At 37.1% G+C, this 21,693-nt stretch overlaps 1 protein-coding gene across 1 annotated transcript; it reads left to right on the top strand.

The window, feature by feature from the left end:
- Positions 1-111: 111 nt before the first annotated feature.
- DEG8 (Trypsin family protein with PDZ domain-containing protein) lies at positions 112-10,371 on the top strand. The gene is made up of 13 exons (XM_086576110.1): positions 112-385; positions 919-1,034; positions 2,003-2,085; positions 2,208-2,306; positions 2,478-2,544; positions 2,720-2,795; positions 2,930-2,996; positions 7,631-7,848; positions 8,622-8,689; positions 8,794-8,873; positions 9,246-9,332; positions 9,456-9,563; positions 10,002-10,371. Exons 1-13 carry the CDS (start codon positions 240-242, stop codon positions 10,131-10,133), a joined length of 1,347 nt encoding a protein of 448 aa, XP_086432236.1. The 5' UTR covers positions 112-239; the 3' UTR covers positions 10,134-10,371.
- Positions 10,372-21,693: the final 11,322 nt, after the last annotated feature.

Here is a 21,693-nt window from a genome sequence, read left to right as displayed (position 1 = left end):
ATAGCCGTTGGAACTCAAATAATGATCTTGAATATTGAAGACCTTTAATTGGGCCTTCTCGGCCCATGGTACAGTTCAAAATCTCGACATATATACTGTACTAAGTCCTAACAAGTAACAAGTAAGTCCTCTACTGATATATATCGAAAAAGAGGTCTGGTCTCTTCATGGATAACGTTCTGTTTCTTCTAATCTCTCATTGAAACATTTTCATTACATCTTTTTGAATTATACTGAAAATGCAAGTGTTAGCTTGCAACTCTTTTTTACATATACAGCAGCTCCCTAGACAGTTGGGTCGGAAAGAAGTGTTTTTGGATGGAGTTTCTTCATTTTGTTCTCACAAAGACACTAATGTTTACCATCAACCCATCTCTTGTCAAAGGTTGGTTTTTTCTTTCTAGTTTCTGATAATTAGAATTCATGTTGTTTTTGTTGGTGGCACTTGTGATATGTAATGTTAATGAAGGCCATGCAGCCATGTCTTTTTGGCATTTCGCCCTCCCACGTGGTTATGCCTTCATAACAATGTCTAGGTGCACAGGGACCAGATTGATCCGTCTGCGTAAGTAGAAACTAGAAGCAGAAAACCCTGTAGGAATGAGATCTTGGTATTAAGCTATATTCACCAATGTTTCACTGCTACTTTTGATGTGGCGGTTGTTTTTATTTTGTTATTAGGAAGACTTATTTGGACTTGATGCCCTGCTGTGAATTAACTTCACACAAGTCTATTGATCATAGGTCATGTACATAAGTAAGTATGTATGTTTAGTGCCTGTATATTGGCATGAGATTTGTCTACAAGGTTTTCAGTTTTCACCAAGTGAATGTATAGTTCGTATGTCCATTCCACTTTGCTGTAGATCGACAATTAACTGTCCTTAAGAATTGATTTATGCATATAATGACTTCTAGGCCAGTCAGGGATCATAGTGAAGATGTACCTGAAGTGATTTCTAATAAAATTCCTCTTACTACAAGACGAATGTTATTTGCGGGTTCGTTTGTTTGCTTGTGGTCAACTTCCCAAGGTACTTATCAGGTTCGCAACTTTTCCAAACTACTATTTTCCTTTTGGACCATCTATTAAATTTTTCATCCTTAATAGAAGTAAGAACTTTGACTGCAATCAATAGCTAATTTTGAAGACTGAGAAATTCTACTATATACACAACATGCACATGTTTTGCCTGAGGAATGTGGACATGTGACGAAAACATATAGGCATGTCTCTGAGCACTCTGCCATAATATCAGTTCGATACTATGGGTGAAATTCATAGGAGTATTTTTGTAGGAGGATGATTTACCAGACTAACTTTTGAGACAAGTCATAGAAGCTGGGGACTGGGTCTCAAGGAGATCCTAGGTGGGTGGGTATGTTCATCTCAGGCCATGCCTTTCCCTCGAGATGTTGTTTTATCTTGCAAATGTTTACTCATCTTAACATTTTAATTCCTTTTCTTTTTCGATTTGAAATACAGACTATTTGAGATTTCATAATCTCAATTTTTCAAAATGCATTTTACGTATGTGAAATGACGTTATCTGTATCAATGTCCAGTCGTTCATGGAAAGATGGAACCTTCTGCAGACTGGCTTGACAACACTGCATTCTCTGTACTGCCAACGTAATTCAGTGTTGATTCAGTCCTGTTAGACATCTACTATTGGCCGTAGATATCCTGTTTCAAGTATTAAGGCTTTGAATTTGGTCGTAGTGAAATTGTATTTATGTTAATGGAGAAATAGTTTGGAAAAAAAGAGGATACAGCCTAATTAGGTTTGGCCTTGTATCGCTTCAATATATATATATATGAAAATCAGGGTTTACAACAATAGAAACTGCCTAAAATATTTGGGTCGGGGCCCTAGTCCTCATCTTGGGAGATGTCCTCGTAGAACTCTAACAGTTGTCATTTTCTTAACTTTGCGTCAAAAGATATGGCGTGTAACATATGTGATCGCATCTAATTATGTTTGTAAATTTTGAATTACAGCACTGGCTTTAGGGGATCCATCTGTGACAATTGAAGAAGTGACTCCACCTGTCTATCCATCCAAAGGACTCTTCCCTTATGAGGTTTTTTTTCTCAATTACTCAGTTCTATCTTCTTCATTTCTGGAATGCTTCTTTTTCGTGATTCACTCTGCTATATTGGGCTGTGTGTTTATGGCAGGTGAATTTTTATTTCTATATGACAGGACAGAATTGTCAAACTCTTTGAGACGAATACTTATTCTGTCGTCAACATCTTCGATGTAACATTACGCCCTCAATTCAATGTAACAGGTGTTGTTGAGGTACTTTCCACGACTTTCATGTGTATAAAGAAATATTTTACCAGGAATTTAAACTGGTCGGACCACAATGTTGCATTAGTAAACCACAACACGCTTCAACTTTTTCCTTAATATTTTTCCTCCCGTGTCTTTGCATGATGATAATGTGAATTATTGTCTCACTTGGCCCAGATTCCCGAAGGTAATGGTTCTGGAGTCGTTTGGGATGAACAGGGGCATATTGTGACTAATTATCATGGTAATGTTATTCAGAAAGTACTTAGCTTGGTTTAGTAAAACCAATATACATTTTCCTAATGAGCTATTTTCAAATGGACTATGGTCAACTCAGATGGCAGCTCTTTGTATCATAGAATGTTGGTACTGGAACTCTCTAAGTTTGTTTTACTTATTCTAATTGTTCTTTCTTGTAGTTGTTGGTAATGCACTTTCTAGAAATCCAAAGCCCGGCGAAGTGGTTGCACGCGTAAATATTCTTGCATCTGAAGGGTGAGTCTTTCGGTAGAATCAGTGGCATGATCTGATTGCTGATGCATGCAACTATGATATTCTTTGGGATAATCTTTATTTAATGGGTGTAAGAGTAGTATCCAGTTTGTCTGATTGTCATCTTTTGTTGGTAGGGTGCAAAAGAACTTTGAGGGTACGTTAATTGGTGCAGATCGTGACAAAGATCTTGCTGTCCTGAAGGTATTTGCAAGTTTATCTAAACTGTTTTTTCCTTTAAATGGGTATACAATTATACATTTCCCAACACTTCGCTTTTTTTTTCCTGTCATTAGACTGGACTACTGGAGTAGCTGTCCTAGGACCGTGTAGTTTTTTTATGGTCCTACTTATTTATACAGAGTAGTTACAGACACATCAGGGTTTTGCGTTCTTTCTCCTTTTCCCCCATAGAAATCATACTCTAGCTGATCAGTGACTACACAGTGACATGTGGTGCTAAAGAGCATGATCACAGAGAAACTATCCGGTTCAAGGACAGGCTAATCTTTCTCTTCTGTCATAGTTACGTGTAATATTTGGCTCAACACTTCATCACTTGCTGGATCACCTCTATTATCTATCTGTTCTCTGGTGTTCTTTCTGTTGAGTAAGAATAAAATACAATAACATTTACAGTTAAGATCAGAAAGCAGAAACCTACAAAGTAACCAGATCTTAGGGTCTTTTCAAGCACAATATATTAAAGGGTGGTTCGATCTTCCGTGAAATTTGTGCCTTAAAAAAACTATAATACTTGTTTGCTATTGGCTACAGAATGTGCTGAGACCTTTACGCTCATAACTTGCCTACTAGATTGGGGAGAAATTGTAAAGATGATACAAGAGAAGATATAACGTTTACTTGTTGTCATGCTTTGTAGACGAGAAGAATCTAGTTTTATAACTTGGTGTGGCATGTGTTTCAATAGTCGACACCATTGATCTGGTCTCTACTTACTCCAGCCCACAAAATTACTCACTGTCTTGTGTGCCCTAATAAAGAATGTGACTAAGAAAGTGCGAATGAAGGTGAGAACCTAATAGCAGTCTATTGCGGGGGGGTTTTTCACATTTAGTTATTTATCTTATTTAGGGGCTTTTAGGTTTTAGTCCCACTTTATAAAGCCAATTAGGCTTTGGAAAAAGCTAGACCTTGGCCACTGCAAGCACATCTCAATCTTTTTTTAGCCTAGATACACGTTGGAGGGACCTCGATACACCGTTGGTTGTGCGTACTAGTATTATTACACTTATTTGTCGTTGCTTTTTTATTTTATTTTATTTTTTCTGTTGTTATTGCTATTGTTATTGTTCTTTGTTATTATTATACTTATTGTTACTGTTGTATTTATTTTATTTTTAGGCAACAGTTGTTATGATATTCTCTCTCTATTTTTGGGAGGGAAAGGTGGTGGTGGTGACTAGTGATTGGTGATAAATAATGGTCTGGTACTTATTTTAAAACACAAGAAACTCAACAGACCACAATGAACCTAGTGTCTTAGGAAAAGGCACATTTTCACTTCTCTACGGTTGACTTTACTGCTACAGGAATTCTAACAATCTTTATATATATATAATAGCAGTCCCTTTTCGAGCTCATTGGGGCTGTCCACGTAATCAAGGGGATTAAGAAAAAATATAGTAAGTAAGAGTCCCAATTAATTATGTTTCTTTTGTATACTAAATCTCTTTTCAAGAGTCCTAATTAATTATGTTTCCTGTTTCCTAATATATACACATCCAAACAAAGAATAATAAGGATTACAAGAGAGACTCTCTTCTTCAAGAGTCCTAATTAATTATGTTTCCTGTTCCTAATCTATACACATCCAAACAAAGAATAATAAAGATTACAGGAGAGACTCTATTCAAATCAGGAGAAAAAAAATTGCTGATAAAAAAGTTAGAGAAACAAGCTACGAGAAAAAAACTAAATAGGAACTAAAAGTCCCAATTCTTGAACTTATAAGTATCCCATATTCTCGAGTTCTTCAATTTACAACTATTGTGTTGATTTCAAAAGCCTTTTTTTTCTACCTCCCCAGTATGTGCTGATTTCAAAAGTATTTTTTCTTTTGATTTGTGTTTACCATAAAGTTTGGAGTGTTAAGGGAGAAGGTAATGCAGGTCTAACATTAAGACGTTGATTTGTGACTTAGAGATTGACAAACCATATATTTTATGTATATATACCAACCCTAACTGTTTATCAACTCAGTCTACTTCCTCATCTAGGGAGAAGGTTAAGTTATTTATTTTAGTCGTCACTATCTATATACTATCAACATATTTTAGTATGTTCCATAAGAACGTTAGTAAGTGGATCTAAAGCTTTAATTTAAACTTTACATGTATAGTTTCGGAGCTTTGAACTTCTCTTTCATATGAGCAATTCTTGATCAATAAAATCATCAACACTGCATTGAACAAACCTCAAAGAAAAATTAATGAGTAACCGGAAAATGGATGTGAGTGCATCGAACTAACCTCAAAGAATAATTAAAAGGAAATCGGAGACTAGATGCAACACTGCAATGAACTAACCTCAAAGAATAATTAAAGGGTAACTAGAAATAGGAGATTGGATGTAAATGCATCGAACTAATCTCAAAGAGTTATTAATGCAAAATCGGAAAATTGGATGCAAATGTATTGAACCAGCCAACGTCAAAGAATATTAATGGGAAATCGGAAACTTGATGCAAATGCATTGAAGAAACCTCAAAGAATAGTTAACGCGAAATCGGAAATTGGATGCAACATTGCATTGAACTAACCTAAAAGAATAATTAATGGGAAATCGAAAATTTGATAAATGCAAATGCATCAAACTAACCTCAAAGAATAATTAGTGGAAAATTGGAAACTGGATGCAACTGTATTGAACTAACGCCAAAGAAAAGTTAACGACAAATCAAAAACTGGATAAAAATGCATTGAACTAATCTCAAAGAATAATTAACGGGAAATCAAAAACTAGATGCAACTGCATAAACTAACCTCAAAGAAATAATTAACGGAAAATAAAAAATTTGATGCAAATGCATCAAACTATCCTCAAAGAATAACTGACGTGAAATTGGAAACTGGATCCAAATGAATTTAACTAACCTCAAAGAATAATTAACGGGAAATTAGAAGTTGGATGCAACTGCATTGAACCAAAGAATAATTAACATAACATCGAAAATTGGATGCAAATCCAGCTAACTAACCTCAAAGAATAATTAATAGGAAATCGGAAACCGGATACAAATGCATCGACTAGCCTCAAAGAATAATTAATGGGAAATCAAAAACTTGATACAAATGCATTGAGCTAACCTCAAAAAATAATTAGTGGGATGAAATTGAAAACTGGATGCAAATGTAATGAACTAACCTCAAAGAATAATTAACGGTAAATCGGAAACTGGATGTGGATGCAACACTGAAATGAACTAACCTCATAGAATAATTAACGGGAAATCGAAAATTGGATGTTATACTGCAATGAACTAACCTCAAAAAATAATTAACGGAAAACCAGGAACTGGATACAAGTGCATTGTACTAATTAACCTCAAAGAATAATTGACAGACAATCGGAAACTGGATGCAAATGTATTCAACAAACCTCAAAGAATAATTAACGAGAACTCGGAAACTGGATACAAATGCATCAAACTAACCTCAAAAAAGAATAATTAACGAGTAATCGGAAACAACATGAAACTGCATCAAACTAACCCCAAAGAAAAATTAACAGAAAATCAAAAAGTGGATGCAATTGCATCAAACTAACCTCAAAGAATAATTAACAGAAAATTGAAAACTGGATACAACTGCAAGGAACTAATTTTAAAGAATAATTAATAGGAAATCAGAAATTGGATGCAAATGAATGGAACTAACTTCAAGGAATAATTAACGACAAATCGGAAACAGGATGCCAATGCATGGAACTAATCTCAAAGAATCATTCAGGTGTAATCGAAAACTGGATGCGAATGCATCAAACTAACGTCAAAGAATAATTAACTGGAAATCGAAAACTAGATGCAAATGCATTGAACTAACCTAAAAAATAATTAATGGAAAATCGGAAACTGGATGCAAATGCATTGAACTAATTAAATTCAAATGATAATTAACTTGAAATAGGAAACTGGATGCAAATGCATTGATCTAACTTTATAGAGTTCTTAACGTGCAATCCAAAACTAAGTGCAAATTCATGGAACTAACCTCAAAGAATAATTAACAAAAATTGAAAAACGGGAAATCAGAAACTGGATTTAATTGAATTGAACTAACCTCAAAGATGAATTAACAGAAAATAAAAAACTAGATACAAATGCAATGAACTGATCTAAAAAAGTATTTAACGGAAAATCAGAAATTAAATGCTAATGCATTGAACTAAACTCAAAACATCGTTGTTTTATGTGTAGTGGAAATGTCTCGACAAGTATATGATTGAGAATGACTTGCTATTCAAGTATATTCAATATGAATTTCGCCTCATTGGGCATTCTCACAAAAAATTTATCAAACTTCTATTATTAAACAACAAAAAGAACTCGAAGGGTTTTTATAAAAGTGCGTTATTATTATTATTTTTTGGAGTATGGTTTTCATGTTGCAAGAAATTTGGATGAGTGACCAATGTAATATTCATATCTCATAAATAGATCTATCTACATAGTTCAAATATTTTTTAGAATAATTTAATATAACGGCACCCGTTCGTAGGACGGGTTCGAAAGCTAGTTTCAATTAAAATGGAAACAGACTATTGTTTCATTTGCTTTTGCCGTATATTGACGTAAATCTAATCATTGACATGCTAAGGTAGAAGCCTCGGAAGATCTTCTGAGGCCAATCAAGGTAGGCGAGTCTTCTGCACTACGAGTTGGCCAGCAGTGTCTAGCAATTGGTAACCCATTCGGTTTTGACCACACCTTAACTGTTGGCGTTATTAGTGGACTAAATCGAGAAATCTTTAGCAAAACTGGAGTAACGATTGGTGGGGGTATTCAGACAGATGCAGCAATCAATCCGGGGAACAGGTTAGTCTGACTGCTTCAACTTTGATCTACACAGTTTCCTCACCAGTCTGGATTGAAACCAGTAAATTTAGTAGTTGTTCTAGAAAGAGAGAGATTGTTGTTTGGAATAGAATATAGGGTAATAGGGTTATTGTTCTGTACTTCTATATTCGTAAGGCTCCTAAGAAGGTAGTAACTTTTTTTTTCTGCCAATGGCTTAGACAAGCTGCATCTGAGCTGTGTTCTTTTAGGAGGGTCAAAATCTTTCATTGTATTCTTCAAAATCACTTCAATCCTAAGCAAGGTTTTCTTGGTATTAAGAGGAAGTTGCATGTTCAGAAGCATCTGCCATTCGGGTTCACTAGTTGATGTAACTCATAACTTTATTAGTCAGTACCGCTTAACTCTTCAATGTCCTTTTACTTGAAAGCCATGTCTTAGTATTCGTGATATAAATTTCTGTGTAATCTAGAAGCATACTAATGTCATATTCTATTAACTAGAGTACTAGTTACTTAAGGATGATCAAGTAGAAAAAAAAATAAGCTACTTAATGTTGAGCCCTTTTAGCCGTTTGACAATATGTTTCGTACTTGATTAAAATAAATCAATGAAAGTAAATGGAATCTCTCAATAATACCCTAGCCATCCTCTTGATCTGTCCATGTCACCAATATACATAGTGTAATGTTGGATTAGAGTGATTTGGTATTGCATTTGGTTTTGAGATATAACAACCACCCGTCTCTGGTACTTCAGAGTTTGACCATTTTCTCATCTTTACAATCTTGCAGTGGGGGGCCCCTTCTCGATTCCAAGGGAAAATTGGTCGGAATTAACACTGCAATATTCACTCAAACAGGTGAAGTACTTATATTTTTGGCATCAATATCTGTAAGTTTGAGATCTACTGTTATGATTATCAAGTGTATATTTCAAGTTTCATTGTTGTTGTTGATATTGCAGGGACATCAGCAGGCGTAGGATTTGCAATCCCAGCTTCAACTGTGCTCAAAATAGTACCTCAATTGATCCAATTTGGCAAAGTAAGTTGTTAAACCTGTCCTTTATCTTTTCATTCACTAGGTTTTATCCCAGTTCAAGTACCTGTAGTTAGAGAATGCATAGGCTATATTTTATTGGGTTTTCCATATTCCAACCTTCTCTCTTCTGACAATAAATAATAATAATAATAATAATAAATCCCTTCTCACCTTGGTTTTCTGCTAGTGTTACTGCTGTGTTTTTTTCTGAAATATTTTCTCATTTTCACGACACTATCTTCGGTTATGAGAATCTTTGCCTGCAAAATATCTCAACTCACAAGTTTCTGGAGCATCGAGAGTCTGTAACCTGCAGACTGCCTACATAGGCGTGGACATCTCTTAAATTACATTGTTGTTGGTGATTCTTAATAGGTTGTTCGAGCTGGTTTAAATGTGAATTTTGCATCAGACTTGGTTGCAAATCAACTGAATGTTAGAAATGGAGCTCTTATTCTTCAGGTATATTAGCAATCCTATGTTTCTTTAGTGAATTCTTCTCATCACCTGATATATATCTGTACTACAAGGTTGTCAATCAACATTTCAGTCAAAGTTTCTGAAAATCCTTTTCTTGTTTTGTAGGTACCTGGAAATGGTATTGCAGCTAAGGCTGGGTTACGTCCAACAACCAGAGGTTTTGCTGGTAACATAGTACTTGGGGATGTCATTGTGGCAGTTGACAAGAAACCAGTAAGCCGTTTATGATATTCATTTAGTTCTCTGGGTCAGTTATTTGTTGTCTGAATGCAAAAGTTTCATTTGCATATGGATGAATACAGAAGTCATTATTGGACTGTGAGGCAAGTTGTACACTTGCAGAGTTGGGACCCAGACTTCAGGGTATTCCAACTCTAATCCGTATTTAAAAGTTGACCTTATATGGTAATTCCATATATTATTGCCACATTCCATAAAGCGACTGTGAGGAATGAGGAGTGATGAAGAAAAATTATGTTTAAGTAGATTACTCTGCAGGTCTTAGTCCTAGGGTGTTTTCTTGGATTGTGAAATAGAGTATCGAACCCCAAACATATTCAAAGAATAATGTAGCTTCAAACTTTCTATCCCTTGGTACATTAGCGGTAGGTCTATGTCCTCGATATCTTATATGTTTTATTGGTTGGGCAGGTGAGGAACAAAGCAGAATTATCCAAGGTTTTAGATGACTACAAGGTTGGTGACAAAGTCCTGCTAGAGATTCTGAGGGGGAAAGAGAATTTGCAGCTTCCTGTTATTTTAGAGGAAATCAGCTCTAACTAGGCTCACCTCAACAATTCAGAAACATTCATTCTTCCATAAATTTTTTATCACAAGAACAGCACAGTGAAAGAACAGAATAGGGGATACTAGCGTTAATTTTTTCACTTTAGGTGTCTCCTATTTGGATTGTGATGTGTAGGGAAATATTGTAATATCTTGTGAATTATTTGTATTGATCATTATCCATCTGGCTATTTGTATAAATTCTTTAAGTCTAGTCCATTAGTCATTGGCTCTTTGGCTATGGGTTTCTGATCAGATTTGTCAGTGAAAAGAGAGGATTTCTTGTCTTAAGAAGTTAGAGAATCAAATACTTACGAAAAATACTTAAAAAAAATTATTAGACCATTGATTTTGAGTCCTACAAACAAAATGAAGAATGTGTGAAAATATATTAGTTTCTATGGTAGAACCCTATTCCTGAGTTTCTATGCAGTGTTATAGTGACCGTCTGACCGAAACCATTGGAGTTATCCACTTACCCTTAGGGAAAGGAAAAGAATTATCATTTGCGCTCAAAGTGTATTTGGGAAATTATAAAATTTAGATTATTGCCAAGATTCGAGTGTTGAAGTCAACTTGAAAATAAAATAAAAAATATACTTCAACATGAGCTATGCACAATTAATATTAATATATCAACATAATGTATTATTAGTAAAAATACATATTGGAGTATGAATCATCAATGTTCATATATATATATATGGGGTATGAACAATACAACAACATAGTGTATGAGATATGTTCACCTATTTGGGTACGAACAATCACTAAAATATAGTTCAATTCAGTTCTCACGAACGGTAGATTTAGCATCCGGTATGAAACCATAAACTAAAAGCTAACTGAAATGTATTCAATAACTTCAAAATTAAAATCTTGATACTAATTTAAAAAAACACAGTATTATATATTTTTTTTTTTTAAGTGAAAATTTTATTAATAATGATAACGAGTTTTACAAATAATTAGGACAAGCGTGCAACAAGCTGCGCTGCAAGTCCTTTCTGAATGGCAAATCCTATCATCCTAAAAACAAACTCGTTAGAACCAACTGTCATTACGTTGCAGTCCATAACTTTCTGCAATCTCTTAAGGAGCTCAACAGATTGTTGTGCCAAGAAACTAAAAGTGTCAAAACTGAAAGGAATGAAACAATGCTGGTTAGCTCTACAAGCTTCCTCGTGTTTCTCAATTTTCCCCGTCACGCTCTATTAGTCGCTTCTCCCACCTCAAAGACTCCATTCCCAAGCCCTACCAATGGAGAGGCTCCGGTTACATCAACACACGATGCCTCCCCTCGGACCAACCGTAGATCAATACATCCGCAGGCGAAGTGTCGATCTCCCTCATTCGGATCAATGAGAAAATTCACGGGAGCCTCCTTCTTCACCAATTGTACTTTGACCCCTCCAAAATGCATCACATAAAATATCTCTGACATGATCATGTCGATATTTGAAACCTGGAAAATATCTACAATGTGCTGCATGGTCCCCAAAAGCATCTAGTCTGCTCTTTTTGCAAACAGGGAATAGACCACCATCTTAGTACAAAGGAATCATGAGACGGTACCGGAGAATAGAACAATACTCTATCGGCGACATACGCTGTCCAAGTCCCTCCATCGGAATAGCAAGTAGGAATTCCTTTGCATGTTCTGACTGTAAGCATCCAATGACTGCTTTCTGACGAGCAGATAACACAAACTCCCTCTCAAGACCATCAACAATCTTACCATAGAATGCTTCCGCCAAAACTTTTTGTGGTTTTGAGGGGACGGTAGCACTCACAGCCATAGATTTGAGGTCAAAATCGGGTAGACAGAGACTCAATGCACTGCTAGCAACATCAAGAATCTCATCTAAAGGTATTGTGCCACAACTCCTAAGAATGTGGTTCTGAAGCTCAAAAGTCTGACAGCGGGAAGCCACAAAAGCAAATGTAGAGACATCAGTGGCACAATAAATACCTAAACCGCCTAGACATAATGAGAGTGTCGATAAACGCCACTGTAAATCACCGAAGCCAGGACCATCAGAAACTACAATACCCTGGAGAACATTGCGGAGATGCTGATCAAAAGTCTGAGCTTCCTCTCTGAAAAAGGATGGTGGACAAGTACGAATCGCGAAGACCAACTTAGAGAGCCCAACACAAGCTCGTAAGAGCGCTAACTCACACTGTGGATCTTCTAATACAGCCAAACGGTCCATCAGAGTCATAGCCTTGTCAATACGCTTGTGAGCAAGACCCATGACAAAAGATGCATCAGTGCTAACTGCACCTCCAAGCAACCTGACCCCCTGCTGAGGATGGGACAAATCTGAAGGAAAGAGACCAGGAGTAGAGCGACGTGGATCTAGTGTTGGCCAAAATATCTCAGTTTTGGCCACATTAAGAACCAACCCATAAGAAGGTCCTTCTTCCTGAATCATACCCAAAGCTGTCGCCACCTGTTCTGTAACCCCGACCAGAGTCCCATCATCTAGGTACCACGCCTGTAGCAATAACTGACAACTGGACTAGATCCGTAGAATAAGAGGATGCAACACCAGTGCAAATAGAAGGGGACCTAGAGGGTCTTCTTTGGACCCGATGAGAAGGACCATATGTAGCCATCCCCCACGATAACCTCGCGGTGACCATACAAGTACTTTCGACCCAAAGGGGCAATAGGCGGGCATTGGATCACGAACCTCTTTCAACATGATAGTCCGATCAACCATGTTAAAAGCATTATGAAAATCTACCAAAGAGCATAGAAAGAGAGCTATTGTCATTTGTTAGCATACATCATACGGTTGGCGATTGTGCAAAATCGCCCTGCTCACCGAAACACCCACCCCATAATTTGGAAATCGTGTAAATGCGAACCACATCTCTAGAAACTCCTCTCATTGCAATCTTAGAGACCGGACGACGCCAAACCATGCCCACGGCTATAGGGGCCGAATCTTGTTATCCGGCTTAAGAAGTGGAGTAAAAGCGGAGCACTCGCTATGAATTCGCTTAACGGCTGTGGACATCGTCCCAGAACCAAAGATTCACCACGAGGGGTCAATGCATCTAGCAAATCGGGCGATATAGCTACTGCAGCACCACTCATGGCATCCAACAAATCCGAGCTCGGAGACCATCACGGCCACAAGAAGTGCCTTTCGAAATGACCTAATGCATGACAAAAGGTTATCTCTCTCTACAAATAAAGAGGCTCAAAGAAAAAGGAACGGTTTGGTCTCCGCGGGGTGGTTGTCGCGATTGGGTGTTTCTCCTCTAATACTTGGATAGTCTCCGCCGAAGTTAAGGCGACCCGACGATGACAACACTTTTACGGCTGCCGTAAAATGTCCATCGACAACCTTTCAGAGCATCATCGACGACATTACGGTAGAAACAGATCGCTGGGGTGGCTGGATTGAAGGAGGCTCTACTGCAGACTCTAAGAGGCGAAACAGTCCACTAGGCTCGTTCCATATCGTCAACGCATGGAGTATCTGTTTCTGCTGAAGGTTTTTCCTAGTACCAGATCGACGTTCCTGACGATTCTGTGGTTGAAAAACCTGTAGAGTGCAGCACGGGAGAAGGAGAAGACGAACCCATGCCAAAACTGAACTAGGATCAGCCGTAATATCCCAGAGAGCAGACTTCAATGCACCAGAAAACGCCAACCAACATGCACGTGGTATACTTTTCACAGTGCGAAAGGGTATACGAAATGCCCTATCAAGTAACGTCTCATCAAGAGAGGGAACAACACCCAGAGGCCTCAGGGTAGCACTAGCGTCTCCTTGTGATGAGAGTGCAGGTTGCACAGTTATAGGAATAGGCGGTGGTTCTGGTATACCGACAATAAGGCATCCCAACTCTCCATTATCAGTCATTTTCGGGGTTTTGTGATGCCTCCTGAATGACGACATGGTATGGTTACTGCATGCATGCTGAGATAGTGGCCACATATCCATTTGTTCACCGTTTTCAAAAAATTAAGAAGGGATAAATATAAACTTATGTCCTTCTTAATCTTATCCCATGAGCTATCTATATCTCCCGACCACCCAAGTGTTGTTTCTTAATGTGAGTTTCGATATCTGAAACCGAAAAGCCACCACCACCATTGGCCCCATCTTTGCACTTGTCAAACTCACGAAAAGGACAATGCACATGTTTCTTCTGAGAGAGCATGATGATGACACCCTATGCTCGAACAAACCCAAAAACAGACGACACCAATACGAAACCACAACAAACAAGAACACTACCATAAATCAAACCCAACCAACAAATATAGCATCAAAGCAAACCCAACTCCAACAAAACCAACCAACAAACCTAGCATCGAAGCAAACCCAATGCCATCAAAACCAACAACCAACCAAGCCTAGCTAATCAATTAAACAAACAACAATTTAATTTTTTTTTTTTTTTTCCTGCTATGCTGTTAAGGTGGGAGGAAATTGAAGACTGTTGTGGGGGTTCGGTTGTGGTGGAAGTGCTGGTGGGTGGTGGGAATGTGAACAATTCTGTTGGTGGTGGATGGGGGATGATAAGGGCTGAGGAGGTATTGACGATGTTGCCGAATGGTGGTGAGGGCGATGCTGGTGGGTGGTGGATGGTCGAGTTGTTTAGAGGATGATGGGATTTGCTGGTGGGAGCGGTGGCCAGTGATGTGGGCGGTGTGGGGCTGGGCGCGTGGTGCTGGAGAAAAAGTGTGCTGAGAAGAAGAGTCTGGCGGGTTTTTTTCCAATATCGGTGAATTGAGGGGAATGGGGAAGGTAAAGGGAGATGCCGACGGTGGTTGGTGGCTGTTTGGAAATCAACTGGACGGCCGGCGATGGAAGGAGTGAGATTGGCAGAGGAGTCGACTGGTGAGAGAACAGTGGAGATCGGTGGGGAAGTGGTGAAGATGGTGGTGGGCGGAGGCGGTGGTGAGGAGCGGTAGCGGCAACCCCCGAAGTGCTTCTTTGGAAGGGTGCTTGGCGGTGGAGGTGAGGTGCGACGCCGCGAGTGGTCTTGGCGATGTGGAGAAGTCTTATTTGGAGAAGAAGAGGGTGTTTTTTTTTTTTTTTTTTTTTTTTTGAAGTTATTTTCAATAGATAATGAAATATACTCCGTTTTCTAATTAAACCCATATTAAATAACCCAAGAGCTACTCCCAAAATATTTTTTCTACTTTGTTTTGGAGCTCGCCAATACACCTTCTACAGATGGCTTGGCATTTCTTAGGATTGAACCATTGAAAAATATGTATTCCTCCATTATACTAAAAACAACATTAGTATTATGTTGAGATTACTTTATTAAACCAATCATATCTTTTAGATAAAGACAGGTAGAATTAAACCCAAAAACACAACAGACAGAATCACTACATTCATAAATAGTAGTATAAAAAACGGCTTTAATTAACATCGTTAGTGACATTTAAAACACGATACTTTTTTTGCTCTATTACTTGTACGAGTAGGACTAGGAACAACTTCCCATTTTTAAAAAAAAATAAGAGTTGAAGAAGGAAGCCATAACTCAAGAATATCGGAAGCTTCATATTAAATATCTTTTCAATTATATCAACAAAGAGTATCATGTTGAGAGTCTTGTTAGCAATTTGGGATACGGCAAAAATACGGTACGGGAATAATTCAAGAATTATTCGATGACTCAAAAAAATAGTATGGTAAAAAATTCGCAATACGGTAATTATGTGGTGTTTTTTTGAAATGCAATATTTAAAACACAATGGTTATGCGGTGACAATACTGCGTTTTAAATTGTTATGCGGTGACTCAAGTATCATATTGCGTTTTAAACGTTTGGTTGCAAAAATTGGGAAGTCAAAATTTCATGATATTATGTTAGTAAATATTAATAATAGTTGTCGTTTACTACAACATAACAAACATATCCAAGCAATTTAGCTACGAAAACATTGAAACCAATTGAACGGTCCACATAGGTACATTTATTTATTTGTTATCGGATTGAAATTATAATTCAAACTTCAAAATATACACACCATGGCATGACAATTTAAATATTGCTCAAAAAGTATAAAAACAAAGCTTTTGGATTAATTTATTATTAAGAATGTAAGAGTGGGGGACTTAAAGTAAGAAGGGAGACATAAAGTATATACAAAAATAACAAAAGTGCAACCGAATTTTTATTATTTATTTTTTGTTTTTTTACCTGAATTTTTGAAAAATTCGACAAAAAATCGTATTATATATACTTTTTAAGGCAAAAAATCGTGAATTATTCTGAATCTTTCAAACATTTGGAAATATTAAACGTATGACCTTCAAAGATTCGATTCGTGAATTATTGACGAATTTCTAACAAGGGCTGAGAGTATTTCACTAAACCAATCATATTTTTTGACACAGTCACCTAGAATTAAACGCAAAACACAGAACACAAGATAAATCACTAGATTTAGAGGAACTCAACATACTCCAAAATCTTCTCGGTCTCTTACAAATAGTGTAGTGATTAAGCGTTTTCCCCTTTGTAGATCATATTTATTACTCTAAGGGGTTTATCGTGTATTGTTACTATTTCTGCGGGTCTGACATCAGCCCTGAATTTTCGCGCGCAACTTTCCATCCTTCATTAGTCTATCAATTTCTTTTAATAACTGCAAGCACCTGTTTGTCTCATGATTCTCAATCTTGTGGAATTGACAGGCTTGCCCTTCATCTCCCTGAGAGTGTATTTTGGCCAGGTCACGAAATTTTCTTTAGCGATCCTCCTTAATATATCTTCCGGTGTGGTATTGATGGCGATAAAATTATTGGGATCTAGCTCTTCTTTCAATGTCCTCTTATATTTCCTTCTTTGTTGTGGTTGATTATCCCAATTTGTATAATGCTCCTGAGATCTTTTGTTATCTGACCTCGAGGGGTCTCGACTTTCGTGTCAATCTCCATTATTTTTGTCTCTCTTTCATGTCTCTGACACTTGTAGTACAGTTTGCACAATGGTTGCATTTATCCCTTCTTCCACTCTAATATCTCTGTCAGTTTTGTCATACAACTCTTGTAGACTTTTAACATCTTTTCTCAAGAGATATTTGTGCATATATGATCCAGGTATCACACCTGTTTGGAAAGCCATGGCAGCTGTCATTTCAGACTCATCAAGCCTCTCGACCGATTGAGTTTCGGCCTTGAATCTCGCTAAGAAATCCTTTAAAGACTCCTTTTTCCCTTATTTCAGCTGGAATAGAACCGACACCTGTTTCGGCTTCACCCTCTGATAACCATAATTGGTGAGGAATCTTTCTTCGATTTCGCGAAAACATGAAATGGTCCCCTCAGGTATTGTACATAACCACTTCAATGTTTTGCCTTTAAGGCTCGAAGAAAAAGATCGACATAGTACAGAATCCCAATACTCCGTTCCATGATATATTGAGAACTGGTGTAGTGGTGTCGATAGCTAAAGAGATGGTCCATGGGGTCAGTGGTCCCATCATATTTGGTGAACTTTGGATTCTTGAATTTTGGAGGTAATGACACCATCTCTACTTCCCTTTTCAACGGGTTTCTACTTACATCATCTACCAATTTACGAATCGAAGTTGATACCTTTTCCAGGAGCTTGTCCCCAAATTGCTTTTGCATCATCTCCTGTACCATTTCCTTCATAATTGGTGTTTTTACCTCTTCCTCTTGCACCACCTTTGGTGTCGATTCCGCTACTGATTGCACCTCTTCGATGTGGTTTTTTCTCACTTCCTCGATATGACTCTTTCTCACCACTGGAGTGCCTGAACTCGACTCCTCGCCATCTTTCTCATACATAGCATCTACTGCACGTTTCTCATTCTCTTCTCTCACAGTTTTGTTTTCAACCATTAAAACTTTGTTATGCTTTTCCAATTCTTCCAACCTTCTCAACAAGGCTTTTAAAGATACCTCTTCTTCATGGATCTCATCTACTTCTCCCATCAATCTACTTACCGATCGCCTTGTTCTTCGTTCCTCACTCTTGGATGCTGCTTGAGAAGTACTCCCTTCATTAACCATCATCGTTTTACTTGCTGTAGCACGCTTTGGAGGCATCTTGACAAGAAAATGAATACCTCCTTACACAACTTCACTGATCTAACAGAATCTTCTTGAACACACCCAATTATTATGTATCTCAAAACTTCTACCCTTGGATTTGATCTTCAAAGAAAATAAAAATAAATATCTTTTCTTGTCTTTGAATCACAGACAGTGCCAATGTGGTGATCAAGCGTCTTCTTCTAAGATATGTTATGAATTGAATATGTTTGGAAATGAAACTCAAGCTTTTGTATTCATCATTAATGGTGGTTACAAAGTCACTCTCTCTCTCTTTATGTTTCGCTCTGGTTTTATAAGTATTTCTCTAATGAATCGAATCCCTTTCTTTCTCTTGATCATCACTTTATATAGTCTTCTAGCTATAGTGGTGCCCAATCCTATCCTGATGCGTGTCCATTCTCATTCTTCTCCTTCCTTTTCCGCTTGTTCCTGTAACATATTAACTTATGCACAAGATACCGACAATCATGTCAATATTTCGAGTTAGTTATGATATTCGGGCTGGAATATCGGATTGACGATATTTGCCCACGACAAATAGTCTTCATCGATATTTATAGACTTTGGATAAGTGGATTAAGTTGATAGAAAGGGGAAAAGACACAACATTCTGGCTCTGTTTGGCCATGTGAAATTCGGTAGTACTCGACCATGTTTAGGGTATGGAAAACAAGTGGTGGATACTCCAAAAGTAATTACTCTAGAAACTGTTTGGTCTCTTTTTCTTTAGAGGGATTGTCTCGTACTGTTTTTCATTGTTTTTATTTTCAACTCTCCCAATGGAATAAAAATCTCCCAAAAAAACACAAATTGACTAAAGAAACCCGTATTAGTAACTTCAAAAAGAAAAACCAAACTTCAATTCAACATAATTTCATGGAAGAATCAAAGCGGTGGTCGGTCGATCGGAATAGAGACGGTGAAGAAGAAGAAGTCATAGACCGTTTATGTTTTTTTTGTTCCTTGCTCCTCCTGTTTATGATCTCTAATTTTAATTTGAAAATGTGAAGGGAAGAATTTGTGAGATAAGAAAATGAGTGGGTGAAGAAGAAGGTTCGATCTTTTGAGTGTATAACTCTAATGAATAATAAAATGATGTTTTCTCTCTCCTGTATTACGATATCTCACCTAAACCCAAAGATCCACTATACATGTTTTTGCTGGTTTCACAATCTATTCGGTTTATACCCTACTAATTAGTTGTGGCCCCAATTCATAAAATGGACCGGACCAAACACTAAGACCTAATATACAGGGCCTTATTCCTTCTACATGTTGGGCAATTCATGCTGCCAAACAGGGCCTCTAGAAGGGTTACAAAAATATATCTGGGGTATCTACATATTGTTAGTCGACAGTCAACACCAATTTAACAATCAGGACTCAAGATGAGTTTGGGCTTTTACTTTCTTTTATTAAAATGGTTGGTCTAAGCCCAAGCCCAACAATTAATAGCATTGGGCCTGGGTTGTGAATTTTTTTCTTATGCTCTCGGACCTCCCTAATCTCTACACTATATGATAGGCGGGTCTTTCGAAACCCCCTCAACTCTCGAGTTGGCAAATTTAAATCTCTCTATTTTTATTATTTAGAAACACCTCCCTCACTAAATTTAGAATAAACCCACTTTTATTAATATAATTTGAACAAGGTCTCTTTTTTATTAATAATTTAGAAACACCTCTCTAATATCACTTAAATTAAATAATTACCCCCATTGGCCACATTGAAATTAAAACAAACCCTATTTTATTATTGATAATTTAAAAGAACCTCTCTAATATCACTTAAATAACACTAGCATCATGCACGTGCTAGAGCACGTGTACCAGACAGAAATAAAACATATTGAGAAGTTAACAAATATACTGTCATAGCAGTTATACACTTATACATGTCCGTGACGATTAACAACTTTATTTTGTATGTAGATATGCACATCAGGAACTTTTCCTGTACTTAAAAAGAGTATACAGAGCCACAGGTTCAATACCAACAGAAGGTAAAAACATAAAGAAACTTCAAAAACTTGCACATTTTATATCAGAAGGTACTACAATATGCAGTCTCTAATCCAATGATTTAACAGCTACTAGTACACATGGTTTACACTTGTCAGTTAGGTACCTATATAAAAGTTTGCAACTGTATTAAAACTTGCAACTTTGACTCTTGAATAACTCTTTAACTTCCTATCATAGACTGATAGCAAACGTACTTCAGGAGCTCATAACGAAATGTACATAACTTCCAATATCTCCATGGCTTTTATGGGGATTAAGATGGGCATTGGTTCTGAAAACAGGAACTCCCAGCATTTTCTACAACATACATAGCATATTACCAAATGTTTTCTCTAGTGAGACGGGTCTGGAATTACTCTAGAATCTGGATTGAACTCCACTGTTTCCCACCAGATTAGCTCATTGATGTTCTCTTCAGTGAATGATGGCTGCTCAAAATCAAAACTGAATGGTCTTGGACAAACAGATTCATCACTGACATCATGTAGAGACTTCAAGTATGGGTGCTACAATGCTTCATCAATTGCAGAGACAAAACGAAGATTGAGTTCACTTAATAAATCGGCTTCTAATAATACTAAATTGTAACACCACATTTTTTAACCAACCAACTCTACAACAAATTCCAATAAACTTGTCACTATTAGCTAACATGAGAGCGTCGAATGTGGTAAAAGGAAAGGAGATATATATATATATATATATATATATATATATATATATATATATATATATATATATAAAGCTCGCACTTTACCTCTCTTCTCAATTCTCATCTTATGTCTTTATTTGTCAAACCGTGCATTCTCATAGACTCTTAAAAAAAAAGGCAACTCTATATATTAGTTAGACCTCCCTAGATTTTTATTTTCTCCTTAGTTTATTATTTATTTTTAATCACCTCCCCCAACAGGTTAAAAATGGAAGTTTTGCCAAAACTAATCCAGTGTCCACGTCGACAGGGGGGTTATACGAGAAATCAGGAAACTAAAGCGGAAATAAAACTTTCACAGTTTCACGGGACGAACAAAACACTAAACCGCACTGAAACTCTTTCTTTTGGGTTTACTCCATCTCTTCCCTCTGTTCGTCTTCTCCGAAACCGAATATCCAATCTGAAAAGACGACGATCATACACCCCTTTCTGCTTTTGACTCGATCAATCTCCCACTTTTTTAAGAACTCAAACGACCATTGTTGAACTGAAGAAGACACGGAGATGAAAGTTTCTTTCTTTGGCATTGATTTTGGGGCTTAAAGTTTAGTACCAGATGTTGTGACATACAATTTAATCCTGTATGGGTTCTGCCGACAGGGTAGAATGCAAGATCTTTGAAACGAGGTCTTGGATATATGATTGGGAGAGGTTTAAAACCTGATAAATCTACATTGTTGATAAATGGTCATGTTTCCCAGGATAGCTTGAAAGAGGCATTTCGGTATCATGATGAAATGCTC

The sequence above is a fragment of the Coptis chinensis genome, chromosome 8, assembly GCF_015680905.1.
Source record: "Coptis chinensis isolate HL-2020 chromosome 8, ASM1568090v1, whole genome shotgun sequence".
Classification (NCBI taxonomy): Eukaryota; Viridiplantae; Streptophyta; class Magnoliopsida; order Ranunculales; family Ranunculaceae; genus Coptis; species Coptis chinensis.
This window is presented reverse-complemented; position numbering and strand designations above follow the sequence as displayed.